The sequence below is a fragment of the Moschus berezovskii genome, chromosome 9 (genome assembly GCF_049115385.1).
Source record: "Moschus berezovskii isolate FMDL1 chromosome 9, NW_MosBer_1.0, whole genome shotgun sequence".
Taxonomy (NCBI): Eukaryota; Metazoa; Chordata; class Mammalia; order Artiodactyla; family Moschidae; genus Moschus; species Moschus berezovskii.
Window position 1 is genome coordinate 54,415,001 of NC_142468.1, and position 14,715 is coordinate 54,429,715.

General features: G+C 37.5%; 1 protein-coding gene across 4 annotated transcripts in view; it reads right to left on the bottom strand.

Moving 5' to 3' along the window:
* Nucleotides 1-14,715, bottom strand: part of ICE2 (interactor of little elongation complex ELL subunit 2) — a 72,312-nt gene that overhangs the window by 44,803 nt on the left and 12,794 nt on the right. For all 4 annotated transcript variants that reach the window (XM_055436022.2, XM_055436020.2, XM_088839663.1 and 1 more), the window contains exons 6-9: nt 5,399-5,536; nt 4,696-4,812; nt 4,358-4,517; nt 2,157-2,338 (exon numbers count right to left, since the gene is read on the bottom strand). In XM_055436022.2, coding sequence (XP_055291997.2) covers nt 2,157-2,338; nt 4,358-4,517; nt 4,696-4,812; nt 5,399-5,536 — 597 coding nt within the window. The remainder of the gene's footprint in view (nt 1-2,156; nt 2,339-4,357; nt 4,518-4,695; nt 4,813-5,398; nt 5,537-14,715) is intronic.

Consider the following 14,715-nt stretch of genomic DNA (forward strand, 5'->3'; position numbering starts at 1 on the left):
GTTCAACTTTGGCTTCTTCAGCATTACTGGTTGGGGCTAGACTTGGATTACTGTAATATTGAATGGTTTGCCTTAGAAACGAACAGAAATCATTCTGTCGTTTTTAAGATTGCATCCAAGTACTGCATTTTGGACTCTTTTGTTGACCATGAAGGCTACTCCATTTCTTCTAAGGGATTCCTGCCCACAGTAGTAGATATAATGGTCATCTGAGTTAAATTCACCCATTCCAGTCCATTTCTAGGTTGGTCATAATTTTCCTTCCAAGGAAATTAAAACTTTTAATTTCTGCAAGAAGTTACTCCGTCATTTTTTATCCCTCTTAACCTACTTCATTTTTTTCACAGTAGTTACTTACTGACATTCATCTTAAGTTTTAGGTAGATTTTAAAATGTAAAACAAAACAGAAAACAACCTATAAAAACGTAAGAAAGGTTCGAAGTGCTTTATGACATACACATCATAAAAACATTGAAAGGCAAATAGTAAATCAAAAAATACATAGGCCAACGTGAAAAACAAAAGGTCAATATTCTTAAAATAGTATGAGTTCTTATGTGTAAATAAGAACAACATTTTCCTATTTTATTTTCTAATCTGGTTTGCTCTCTCATTTTATTCAAGTCCTTTTTCATATTTCTTGTCCTTGGAAAAGCGTTCCTGATCATGAATCCTATTCTCATCTCTTTTCCCTAACCTGTTTCATTTTTCTGCATAGCACTTATTAATATTTGTTTTTGATACTGTTTTAATTATGTGTCCTGACACTGAAGCGACTTCACTTTCACTTTTCACTTTCACACATTGGAGAAGGAAATGGCAACCCACTCCAGTGTTCTTGCCTGGTGAATCCCAGGGACGGGGGAGCCTGGTGGGCTTCCGTCTACGGGGTCACACAGAGTCAGACACGACTGAAGTGACTTAGCAGCAGCAGCAGCCTGACACTGAGGTAAATTCTGAGAAAAAAAAGACTTCATTTTTATTTACTGTTGTATCCTCAGTGCATGCAATATTATCTACTCAATAACTATTTGTGGGATAAATAAACAAAAATTTTGTAAAATAGAATCTTACTCTAATAATCATGGGAAAATATTTTACAATACACAAAATAATAAAGGTTAGCATTTATGTAATGCCAAGCACTGTTCTAAATGCTTTAGATGCATTAACTCATTTAATCTCAAATAATTTTACGAGTTAGGTTATCATTAGGCATGCCTACATGCTCAGATGTGTCTGATTCTTTGTGACACCACAGACTGTAGCCCACCAGGCTCCTCTGTTCATGGGATTATCCTGGGAAGAATATTGGAGTGGGATGCCATTTTCGTCTTCCAGAGGATCTTTCCCGCTCAGGGATTGAACCTGTGTCTCCTGCAGTGGCAGGCAGAATCTTTATCACTGAGTCACCTGGGAAGCCCAGGTTATCATGATATGCATCTTACAGATGAGCAAACTAGACATAGATTATATAGTTTGCTTAAGGTCACACAGACGTCCCTGGTGGCTCAGCCTGCAATGTGGGAGACCTGGGTTCGATCCCTGGGTCGAGAAGATCTTCTGGAGAAGGAAATGGCAACCCACTCCAGGACTCTTGCCTGGAGAATCCCATGGATGGAGGAGCCTGGTAGGCTATAGTCCATGGGGTTGCAAAAAGTCGGACACGACTGAGCAACTTCACTCAAGGTCACATAGATAAATATATACTAAAAAGGATTAACAATTTGGCTAAATACTTTCTGCATCAATCAAACTCATCTGATCCTTTTCATACCTAAAAACTATTGAATACCAATGAAACCAATTAAATAAAACCATTACCACACTGACCACCATTACTGAGTTCTTAGTATATAAATACTAGTAAAGACTGTGCTCAAAACTTTATGTATAAATATCAAATTTAATCCTGACAATAACTTTATGAAGCAGGTATTATCATCCTTCTTCCATAATAGAAGAAAATTGAGGCTGAAGGAGGTTAAATTAGCTGTCTAAAGTCTAGATCCACCAGGGGTTCAATTTTAACTTTTAATCTAACATTTATATTTTTAATTACCAGATTTAGAGACTTGTAGTAAAACATTACATTACATCCTTTTAAGGATAAACAAGTACATTCTCTTAAGGAAAAAAAAAAAATGTTACATACATCCATTTCAGATATATATTCTTCTGGTTTGTCCATAAATACTGCAGACACTGGAACAGATGTATTTTTGGACATCATGAATTTCAAGGGAACTTCATGGAAGATTTGATTTCTCTCTCTCATTGTCATTTTCTTTTGGGGAAGTGGTGAATTAATATAAATTACTTTAACTGGTTTTGAACCTTAAAACAGAAAAAGAATGGGAGTGATTAGTTTGTAGTAGTCATATAAAAATAAAACAATATAGGATGTACAACAGAAGAATTACTAAACAAAGAGACACAGGACAGGAAAGTGGAAGCACATGTCCCATACATGTGCCTTGAATACGAAGAAATTTAAAGACTCTTAGAGCTCTAAGGGCAAGAGATTCTTACTGGCAAAAAAATACGTTCTGTTACTAACAAGTTTTTAGAGGACTTTCTGTTGTTTATTATTACTATTATGCTTTTACTGTCATTATTACTCAGTTATTCTTGAGTTATACTTTCAAAAAGTGGTTACCAGAGAATATATCATGCTGCTGCTGCTAAGTCGCTTCAGTCGTGTCTGACTCTGTGTGACCCCATAGACGGCAGCCCACCAGGCTCCGCCGTCCCTGGGATTCTCCAGGCAAGAACACTGGAGTGGGTTGCCATTTCCTTCTCCAATGGGTGAAAGTGAAGTCGCTCAGTCGTATCTGACTTTGCGACCCCATGGACTGCAGCCTACCAGGCTCCTCCATCCATGGGATTTTCCAGGCAAGAGTACTGGAGTGGGGTGCCATTGTCTTCTCTGGAATATATCATATTTAACCCTAATTTGTAGTTTTATTTTTAGAAATAGTCCTTCATTTACTAGAATTGTGCTATTACATATAAGAATATTAATTCTAGAAGATACAAAAATCTATTAAATATGAACAAAAACAGAAGTGAAATAATATTTTATACAGAATTCATGTGTAAGTACTAATTTTACTGTCAAGAGAGAGACTATCTTACCTTTATAAGTATAGACTTACTTTAAATCTGAATTCCAATAATAGGTAAGTAAACAAGCCCTGGAAACTAATCCATTTGAGGCTGTCTAATAAAATAATACATTCCTTTCATTTCAGTGAAAGACAGAAGAACCTTTCCCGTTTCACATGTTTCTGGCCACCCTAAACTATAATTTTTTTCTCTACTTCTCATAAACCTAGCATGCATACAGGTCCTGGAGATCTAATAACTCACTTCAGTTCAGTTCAATTCTGTTCAGTCGCTCAGTCGTGTCCGACTCTTTGCGACCCCATGAATCACAGCATGCCAGGCCTCCCTGTCCATCACCAACTCCCGGAGTTCACTCAAACTCATGTCCATCAAGTCGGTGATCCCATCCAGCCACCTCATTCTCTGTCATCCCCTTCGCCTCCTGCCCCTAATCCCTCCCAGCATCAGAGTCTTTTCCAGTGAGTCGACTCGTCGCATGAGGTGGCCAAAGTATTGGAGTTTCAGCTTTAGCATCAGTCCTTCCAATGAACACCCAGGATTGATCTCCTTTAGAATGGATTGGTTGGATCTCCTTGCAGTCCAAGGGACTCTCAAGAGTCTTCTCCAGCACCACAGTTCAAAAGCATCAATTCTTCAGCAATCAGCTTTCTTCACAGTCCAACTCTCACATCCATACATGACCACGGGAAAAACCATAGCCTTGACTAGACGGACCTTTGTTGGCAAAGTAATGTCTCTGCTTTTTAATATGCTATCTAGGTTGGTCGTAACTTTCCTTCCAAGGAGTAAGCGTCTTTTAATTTCCTGGCTGCAATCAGCATTTGCAGTGATTTTGGAGCCCCCAAAAATAAAGTCTGACACTGTTTCCACTGTTTCCCCATCTATTTGCCATGAAGTGATGGGACCGGATGCCATGATCTTTGTTTTCTGAATGTTGAGCTTTAAGCCAACCTTTTCACTCTCCTCTTTCACTTTTACCAAGAGGCCTTTTAGTTCCTCTTCACTTTCTGCCATAAGGGTGGTGTCATCTGCACTTATGAGAGTCAATTCTAGAGCAGCACTATATAATAAAAAGTTCTCCTGAACATAATTGTCAAATTACACCCTCCTTAAATCAAAACTTAAGCTTTTTGTATTTGACAAATGACCACCTGTATTTAGAGAGCTGGAAGAGAACTGTTTGAACTCCTCTTTTGAGAGCATTACTTGACATGGCAAATCACACACCTGCAACCGGTAATACTTGAATACACACTGGAATTTCCCACTGTTCCTTGTAGCTTGGTCCATGATTATTTAATAAGGTAAATAATGACTGACTAGTTAAAGCTATCTGAGGGTGGTATCTTGCAACAAGCTTCTCTGCATTTGGGTCTTCACTAATGTCCTGAAAAACAACATAAAACTTGTTACTTGATTATACTTTTGGAAACTTTGAGTAACTAATAAGAAGGGAGAAATTAAGAAAGGGTACTTTAGAACAATCAGTTTACATGTACTTTATGAGGTAAAGAAGATTACCTCATAAAGTTTTAAGGAAGATTCAAAACCATCTTACTACTTACATAATGCATAGATGCAGCTATTTGTTCTGGTGTTTCAATGGCTGGTATGGTATCTTTTGACAGCTGCAACTTTGCAGGCATTGAGGGAAATACTGTTTTCACATATTTTACACTTCCCTAAATAAGAAAAAAATGAATGTTTTATAGAGAAATCTTGATGTATTTTTTCCTGAAGTATCTTTTCATTAAACTTAAAATTCTTCATTCTACTAAGTGCAGATTATCAAATTTAGAGCCTTCTTAAGATAAGACTTTCATGTTTTTACTTGACAATCACCATATTTTAAAAAAAGGATTCAAGATAAAGATGCCATGGAATCTTCTCTGTCACTTTAAATTCTAACCCCTAATTTTATTCAGTACAAGTCATAACCGGGTGTCTTCTCCACACACATACTTCCAATATGATTGTTGAGTAAAATCCTTTAAAGGGGCTTTTTGCTTGTATTCAGGAACATTAAAAAAGACAGAAACTAAGAAAATCAAGAAATAAAGTTGGTAGTAATAATTTTTAAAACATCAAATACTTGTAGCCATACAATAAAAGGGGACACATATGTATTGCATATTTTAAAAATTACATCTTGCTACTGCTCAAATTTAAGCATAAACACTGAAATATATTTAAATTATGTTTCTATGTGAAATATAGATATTTCAGACGAAAATATGTTTATTTTTATTTTCATATGGCAAAACTTACCAATGCAAGAAGAGTTTTTTCTAACTTGAATCCCATCTCTATTCTGAATGGGAAGAATCCCATTAAGCTGGTGACTTCATGGAGAGTATAGAATTCTGGATACTTTTTCACTTGTTCAACACAAGCTTTTAAAATTTGCTAAACATTAAAATTAAGAGAAATTCACTTTTACTGTACTTCTCTAACAAAGCAACAAAAATAGTTACATATGACTATATAATTATTTATTTCAAGTATGAGCCGCATTCATTAACTGAACTTTTAATAACTCAGGCATACTGTATATTCTTTATTTGATTCAAACTCTTATTTTTCACAACAATTTTTTAGCTTAATTTCTTTAAAAAATCATGTTTAATAATACTAAAAGTAGCAATTGTATTAGAATTCTCCAGGTCAGAATACTGAAGTAGGTAGCTTTTCCCTTCTCTAGAGGATCTTCCCACCCAGAGATCGAACCCAGGTCTCTTGCACTGCAGGCAGATTCTATACCAGCTGAGCCACAAGGGAAGCCCAAGAATACTGGTGTGAGTAGCCTATCTCTTCTTCAGTGTATCTTCCCAACCCAGGAATTGAACTGGGATCTCCTGCATTATAGGTGTATTCTTTAACAGCTGAGCTATCAAGGAAGCCCGAGAATTTAAAATTAGAGAAAATATATTTTCTATGCTATTTAAGAAACTGTCAAAGAAACAGAGACATGTGAAAATTTTAACATACTTTGTGGCAATAAAATCAGCTACATGAATGATTAGAAATAAGTTTAATACCCTAAAAGATTCCCAAGCACAATGAATTAATGAAGTAGTTATCTTACAGGTTATTCTAATCTAAATCTAAAAACTAAATGAGAAAGGTTATAACTAATTTGTATTTTCTTCTCTCCAAAATGGTCTCAAAATATTAATGACTTACAAGGAAATGTAATGAGGAAGGAAAATTCACTGTTTCACCCAAATAGAATATATGCCACTTATGATGACACATAAATAAATCAAAGAAGCACACCAATTTTGGAGGGGGTAGGGGAGTTATAATGTAAAACCATACACACTGCATTACCTTCTAAGATACAGGTGTCTCTCGGTATCTCTGGAATCTCCCATGGACACCAAAATCTGAGGATGCTTAAATGGCTCACATATAATGGTATATAGTACCATCAGCCATCCATATCCACTGACGCAGAACTGGCAGATATGGAGGACCAAATGGATGTGTTTTTTCTTCTTCTCTCAATAAACTTTAATCTGAACCTTTTAGAATATAGTTTATATCACAAAAGCTTTTAGCAGTATGTATACTTTTATATTTTATATCCCCTTTCCCTTCATTTATAAAATGTCATCACAATACCTTTTCAAACATAGTTTCATATCTTCTCCTCTACTTTAATCCTCCCTCCCTGCTATTTTTTAGTTTTCCCCTCAATTCTATGCTTTTTAATAGTGACTCTGATATTTAATTCAGGATATTATTTGCAGTTGGGCTTCAGTGGTGGCTCAGATGGTGAAGAATCTACCTACAATGCAGAAGACCTGGGTTTGATCCCTGGGTTGGGAAGATCTCCTGGAGAAGAGAATGGCTACCCTCTCCAGTATTCCTGCCTGGAGAATTCCAGGGACAGAGGAGCCTGACGGGATCCAGTCCATGGGGTTGCAAGAGTTGGACATGACTGAGCAATTCACACACATACAGACACACACACACATGTCGCAAGAGTTGGATGTGACTGAGCAATTCAGACACACAGACATACACACCACTTGCAGTTAAGGCATATGTAGGATAATATGGAGAAGTTCTGTTTGTTTTTAATAACCCTAGTCAAGTGACTTCCCTGGTGGTCCAGAGGCTGAGAGTATGTGCTCCCAGAGCAGGGGGTCTGGGTTTGATCTCTGGTCAGGGAACTAGATCCTACATGCTGCAGCTAAGACAGGTGCAGCCAAATAAATATTAACAACAACAAAATACCTAGTTAACTGCAAACTCAGATCTGCATAATATCTTTGCTCATTTATAACATTAGTCAACTTTCACCCCTAACATTCCTGTCCTAAAGTAGTCATTACAAAAATTTGAACATGCAAAAGAAAGCAATAAGGACAACGTGACATACAGACTATCCTGATTAGATATTTATCTGAACATCTTTCTTGGTAAAACTCTGTTGAATGTCACAGTGCTCTTTAAGTAAGTTTACTCAGTAATCATGGCAAAAGAAAAATTCAATGTAACTCTATGAGTTTTGTACCTATACTCAGCAGCTGCAATCAAGATTGCCGGGAGAAATATCAATAACCTCAGATATGCAGATGACACCACCCTTATGGCAGAAAGTGAAGAAGTACTAAAGAGCCTCAAGATGGAAGTGAAAGAGAGTGAAAAAGTTGGCTTAGAGCTCAACATTCAGAAAACTAAGATCATGGCATCCGGTCCCATCACTTCATGGCAAATAGATGGGGAAACAGTGGAAACAGTGTCGGACTTTATTTCTCTGGGCTCCAAAATCACTGCAAATGGTGACTGCAGCCATGAAATTTAAAGACGCTTACTCCTTGGAAGGAAAGTTATGACCAACCTACATAGCATATTAAAAAGCAGAGACATTACTTTGCCAACAAAGGTCTGTCTAGTCAAGGCTATGGTTTTTCCTGTTGTCATGTATGGATGTGAGAGTTGGACTGTGAAGAAAGGTGAGCGCCAAAGAATTGATGCTTTTGAACTGTGGTGTTGGAGAAGACTCTTGAGAGTCCCTTGGAGTGCAAGGAGATCCAACCAGTCCATCCTAAAGGAGATCAGTGCTGGGTGTTCATTGGAAGGATTGATGCTAAAGCTGAAACTCCAATACTTTGGCCACCTCATGTGAAAAGATGACTCATCTGAAAAGACCCTATTGCTGGGAAAGATTGAGGGCAGGAGGCGAAGGAGATGACAGAGGATGAGATGGCTGGATGGCATCACTGACTTGATGGACATGGGTTTGGGTGGACTCCAGAAGTTGGCGATTGAAGGGAGGCCTGGCGTGCTGCGGTTCATGGGGTCACAAAGAGTCAGACATGGCTGAGCGACTGAACTGAACAGATATATTATATAGTATTAAAGATATTTCACAGCTGGTAGCTATTAAGTAACTAAAGATCTTATTTAACATATTTAATTAAAAATTTTTAATTAGTAATTTACTTATGTTGGAAAAATAACTAAGAGTGAACAAATGAGGCTAAGAGATTCAGGCTGATCCCTATTACCCACCCACAAATATTATTTAACATTCAAAGTATCTTGAAAATTAAAAACACCAAAAATACATATATGTACACATCATTACGAAGAAAGATGAAAATGACTATGCTCCAGAAAGAGAAAATACATTTTCATACATGTTTCAAGCTTAACATTTAACAGATACTACATCTGGCAATATGCTAAAGTAATATCTTGAACAGCACTCCTATCCAAATAACACTAAATGCTGGCGAGGTTACAACTAGCAATTTTCATGCATTGCTGGGCTTGGTAAAAGCGAGAAGAATTTCCAAGAACCATAACTAAATAAACTCCAAATACCTAGAATGAGGAAAAACAGGAGCAGTGAGCAGTAAGAAACACATGAAGTGGCTTGAGAGCAAATGTCTCAACTAGTTCTAAGGTTAGCTGAACATGAGAGTGCTACATTTAATGCTTGAGAAGCAGAGATCTTAATAGATATCTGTATACCCACATTCACAGCAGCATTATTCAAAACAGAAGCAAATCAAGTGTCCATCAATGGATGAGCGGATAGACAAAATGTCCATATACATACAATGGAATATTCAGGCTTAGAAAGGAAGTTCTGCCACACACTACAGCTGGATGATCTTGAAGACATTCAGTTCAGTTGCTCAGTTGTGTCCGACTCTTTGCGACCCCATGAATCACAGCACGCCAGGCCTCCCTGTCCATCACCAACTCCTGGAGTTCACTCAAACTCATGTCCATCGAGTTGGTGATGCCATCCATCCATCTCATTCTCTGTCGTCCCCATCTCCTCCTGCCCCCAATCCCTCCCAGCATCAGAGTCTTTTCCAGTGAGTCAACTCGTCGCATGAGGTGGCCAAAGTATTGCAGTTTCAGCTTTAGCATCAGTCCTTCCAATGAACACCCAGGATTGATCCCCTCTAGAATGGACTGGTTGGATCTCCTTGCATTCCACGGGACTCTCAAGAGCCTTCTCCAACACCACAGTTGAAAAGCATCAATTCTTCAGGGCTCAGTCTTCTTTATGGCCTAACTCTCACATACACACATGACCACGGGAAAAACCATAGCCTTGACTAGACGGACCTTTGTTGGTAAAGTAATGTCTCTGCTTTTTAATATGCTATCTAGGTTGTTCATAACTTTCCTTCCAAGGAGTAAGCGTCTTTTAATTTCATGGCTGCAATCAGCATCTGCAGTGATCTTTGTTTTCTGAATGTTGAGCTTCAAGCCAACCTTTTCACTCTCCTCTTTCACTTTCATCAAGAGGCTTTTTATTTCCTCTTCACTTTCGGCCATAAGGGTGGTGTCATTTGCATATCTGAGGTTATTGATATTTCTCCCGGCAATCTTGATTCCGGCTTGTGCTTCTTCCAGCTCAGCGTTCCTCATGATGTACTCTGCATAGAAGTTAAATTAGCAGGGTGACAATATACAACCTTGATGCACTCCTTTTCCTATTTGGAACCAGTCTGTTGTTCCATGTCCAGTTCTAACTGTTGCTTCCTGACCTGTATACAGGTTTCTCAAGAGGCAGGTCAGGTGGTCTGGTATTCCCATCTCTTTCAGAATTTTCCACAGTTTATTGTATGGTAAGTAAAGTCAGTCAATCACAAAAAGACAAATACTGTATGTTTCCACTTATATGGGGTTATCTACAGCAGACAAATATAGAAAGTAAATGGTGTATGATACAATAAGAACTAGTTTGTGTTTGTTCCTTATTCCTGACACATAGCTCCTAAAGCTGTTGGAATCTCCTAAGTGATAAGAATGTCTTCTTTATGCTAATGAGATGACAAAAGGCCCACAGGCAGCTAGTCAGAAGTAGCCTATGATTTGATCAAGCATCCACTAAGTAATCTCCATAGAAGCCTCCTCAACAATCTCAAGAATGGGATCCAGAGAGCTTCTGGGTTGAAGACACGGAGGTCTGGGAGGGTAGTGTGCTTGGAAAGGGCATGGAAGCTCCGTGCCTCTTCCCTCACAACTTGCGTTAGCATCTTTCTCTTCCATTTGGCTGTTCCTCAGTTGTATTCTGTAAACTGGAAACAGCAGGTAAAATACTTTCCTGTGTTCTCTAAGCCATTCTACCTAATTACTGAACTCAAGGCAGGGGTGAGACATGGAAACCCTTGGCTCAGTGTCTCAAGAATTGGAGAATCGATTGGTATGAGGGAAAAATCCCACATAAATGGTTTCAGAAGTGTTGTGAATAGAAACAGTTCAGAGACAGGGATAGTCTCAGTTTTACAGGATGAAAAGAGTTCTGGAGATTAGCCATACAAAAATATGAATGTAGTTAATACTACAGAACTGCACATTTAAAAAATGATTAAGCCAGCAAATTTAATGCTATATGTATTTTACCATAATTAAAATGAATTTTTAAAAAAGGTATGGAAATTCTGACACAAGCTACAACATGGTTGAATTCTGAAGACATCATGGTAAATAAAATAAACGAATCACAAAAGGACAAACACTGTAATGACTCCACTTATATAAGGTACCTATTGAAGTTAAATTCATAGAAATAAAAAGTAGAATGGTGGTTGTAAGGGACTGGGTGGAGGGCAAATGATGAGTTATTTAATGAATATGGTTTCAGTTTGAGAAGATGGAATAGTTTGGGAATGATGAAAATCTATTCATAACAGTGTTCAAATATTTAATGCTACTGAATGATCCTTAAAAATGGTTAAAATGGTAAATTTTGTTATACATTTTACCACTCCAAAAAAAGAGAAATATAAGACAGACTGAAACCTAGTAAGTTTGGGAATCCCAAAAAGACACTTGAGAAAATGAAAAAGAAGCAATTAATTGAAAATGGCTGAGAATTTTAAAGAATTGATTATGAATTTAAATATACAGATAAAGAGACAGAATGAACCAAGTAGGATTTTCTTTTTATAAAGTACATTGTAATGAAACTGTAATATATCAAAAATAAAGAGCAATCAGAAAGAAAAGACAGATTCCCTAAAAGAAATTGACAATTAAACAATGCATTTTTCAATAATAATACATGAGCCAGAAAACAAGAGAATTATATCATCAAACACTGAGAAATAAAACAGTCAACTGAGAACCATGTGTGGACTAAAGCTATCTTATTAAAATGAGAACAAAGTAAAAATATTTCCAGGTAAACAAAAAAGAAGGTTGTTCACCACCAGGAGATCTTCATGAAAGGAACATCTAGAACATAAAAAATTTTAGGAATAATGAAGAGGATCTCAGAATGTATATTTGAAAAGTAAGAGGAGATGGAAAGGCAAAAAAAAAGGTCCAAATTTGTAGTTAAATGAAGACAAACATTGCCCATATAAAATAATAATGCAGGCTGGTTTAAAAATGAGACAGGATTATCGTAGGACCCTACAATCACATTCCTGGGCATATATCCAGAGAAAATACAGTTTGAAAGGGATAGGGGACAGTTAGGTAGTATGGTATGGTCATGTACACACTGACATATTTAAAATGGATAACCAACAAGAACATGCACATGGAACTCTGCTCAATGTTAGGTGGCAGCCTGGATGAGACAGGAGTTTGGGGGAGAATGGATACCTGTATATGTATGGCTGAGTCCCTTTGCTGTTCACCTGAGACTATCACAACATTGTTAATCAGCTATAAACCAATACAAAATAAAAAGTTTTTAAAACTTTCATTTATTTGGCTGTGCCGGGTCTTAGTTGTGGCATGGGGGATATAGTTCTCTCAACCATTAGGGACTGAACCCAGGCCCCCTGCATTGGGAGCATGGAGTCTTAGCCAGTGGACCAACAAGTAAGTCCATTTTTTTCTTTACAATATACTTTTTCTAGCTCCATAACTCCATAAACTGAAATGTTCTCAGAAACACTGATCAACCTAGGTGCAGTGAGCATCCCCAGTGCCCAGACTATAGTCTTGAAATACCACTAGAAACTAAGGCTCTAGGAGATTCTTGATTCCAGGGCTCGGTTAGGTATTGTACAAAACAAGCCTCAAAGAATACTAGAATGACTCAAAGCCAGTATGAAGAACCCATCACTGTTCAAAGCTGGTATTATCTGAGTTTCAAAAAGGATAATTGTAGTGGACTAAAACCCATCAAATATACTTGATCTTCATGAGTCAATATTATTTTTTAAAAAACAGTGATCACCATTGTAAAGTAAGAAGGGGCCAATTATGTTTTTGAAAACTGATAAAGAATCTAGCATTTTTTCTGCTACATGAAATGGGAAGCCAAACAGTAGATGAGGAAAAATATCTTTATAAAATTATTCTAACTAATGAATAAAAATAAATGATGCAAATAGAATCTTATAATTTTGCAGACCAAGTGAATCAATGAATCCAGGCATTAAACATCAATAGCTCCTAATATCTCAAAATCAGACATTATGTGTCACCTAACGCTTACTCCTTGGAAGGAAAGTTATGACCAACCTTGATAACATATTGAAAAGCAGAGAGATTACTTTGCCAACAAAGGTCCGTCTCGTCAAGGCTATGGTTTTTCCTGTGGTCATGTATGGATGTGAGAGTTGGACTGTAAAGAAAGCTGATCGCCGAAGAATTGATGCTTTTGAACTGTGATGTTGGAGAAGACTCTTGAGAGTCCCTTGTACCGCAAGGAGATCCAACCAGTCCATTCTAAGGGAGATCAATCCTGGGTGTTCATTGGAAGGACTGATGCTAAAGCTGAAGCTGCAATACTTTGGCCACCTCATGCGACGAGTTGACTCACTGGAAAAGACTCTGATGCTGGGAAAGGTTGGGGGCGGGAGGAGAAGGGGATGACCGAGAGTGAGATAGCTGGATGGCATCACTGACTCTATGGACATGAGTTTGAGTGAACTCCGGGATTTGGTGATGGACAGGGAGGCCTGGCGTGCTGTGATTCATGGGGTCACAAAGAGTTGGACACGACTGAGCGACTGAACTGAACTGAATTAAAGAATACACCACCACCTATATGTTCAATCCCTTTGGCAAGACTATAATTCTGATCAAGTTTTGGATCCAGTTGACAATTTCCAAGAAATACAGAGCAAAGAGGAACATGTTAAGGATTATTATGAATATGTAATTATCAAAATCTAGACTGTAGGAAAGTGTACAGGTCAAATGATCCAGGTTCTTGAAAAGATAGTTAAAGGGAAAAAAAAATATGGGGGGTAACCTGTATATTAAAAGAAACTGTTTTATCAGGTAAAGGAAAAAACTTCCAATGTATAGTTTCCTTTAGTGGATGTTTGAAATCCATTTAGAGTAGTGGATGTCTGAAATCATGGGTAAAACCAAATATTTCCTATCCATATATATCTATGATAAATTTAATTTAAAAATTAGGCACAGTAAAAGACTAAAAACAATAAAAACAGAACAATTATAGTGATATTGTAATTAGTTATGTGCATGTGGCCTCTGCCCTCAAAATACCTTACAAAATCAAGGTCTCTTCAGTCTTAACTAAGCACTGTAGCTGTAACTTTGGCAGTTTGAGGTGGGACAACAAAACACAAATTTCTTTTTCTTTTGTTATAATTTCACGGATAGAAGGTTCATTTCTGATGTAAATTTTAGCAACTGCAGCATATGATTTTTGTTCTTTCCTCACTAAGTTGAGAACTTTCACCTTTTTACTTAAAGGAAACACTTTGTGGCTTCTTTCAGTTCAGTTCAGTCGCTCAGTCGTGTCCAAATCTTTGCGACCCCATGAATCACAGCACGTCAGGCCTCCCTGTCATACCAAATTGCCAGCATCACTACACTGGCACTGCTGGGCTATTATCAAGTAAAGTAAGGGTGACTTGAACACAAGCACTGTGACACCTCAATGGCCATCTAATAACCGAGGTGGTTACTAAGAGACTCATGGGTGGGAGATGCTAGACAAAAGGATGATTCACATTCCAGGTGGGCTGAATCAGGATGTTGAGTTCATCATGCTACTCAAAATGATATATGATGAATTATTTCTGCAATTTTCCACTCACGGATAATTGAAACTGAGGCAAGTGAAACTGAGTTTAAGGAGGGACTACTATACAAGCCATAAAACTTTTCTA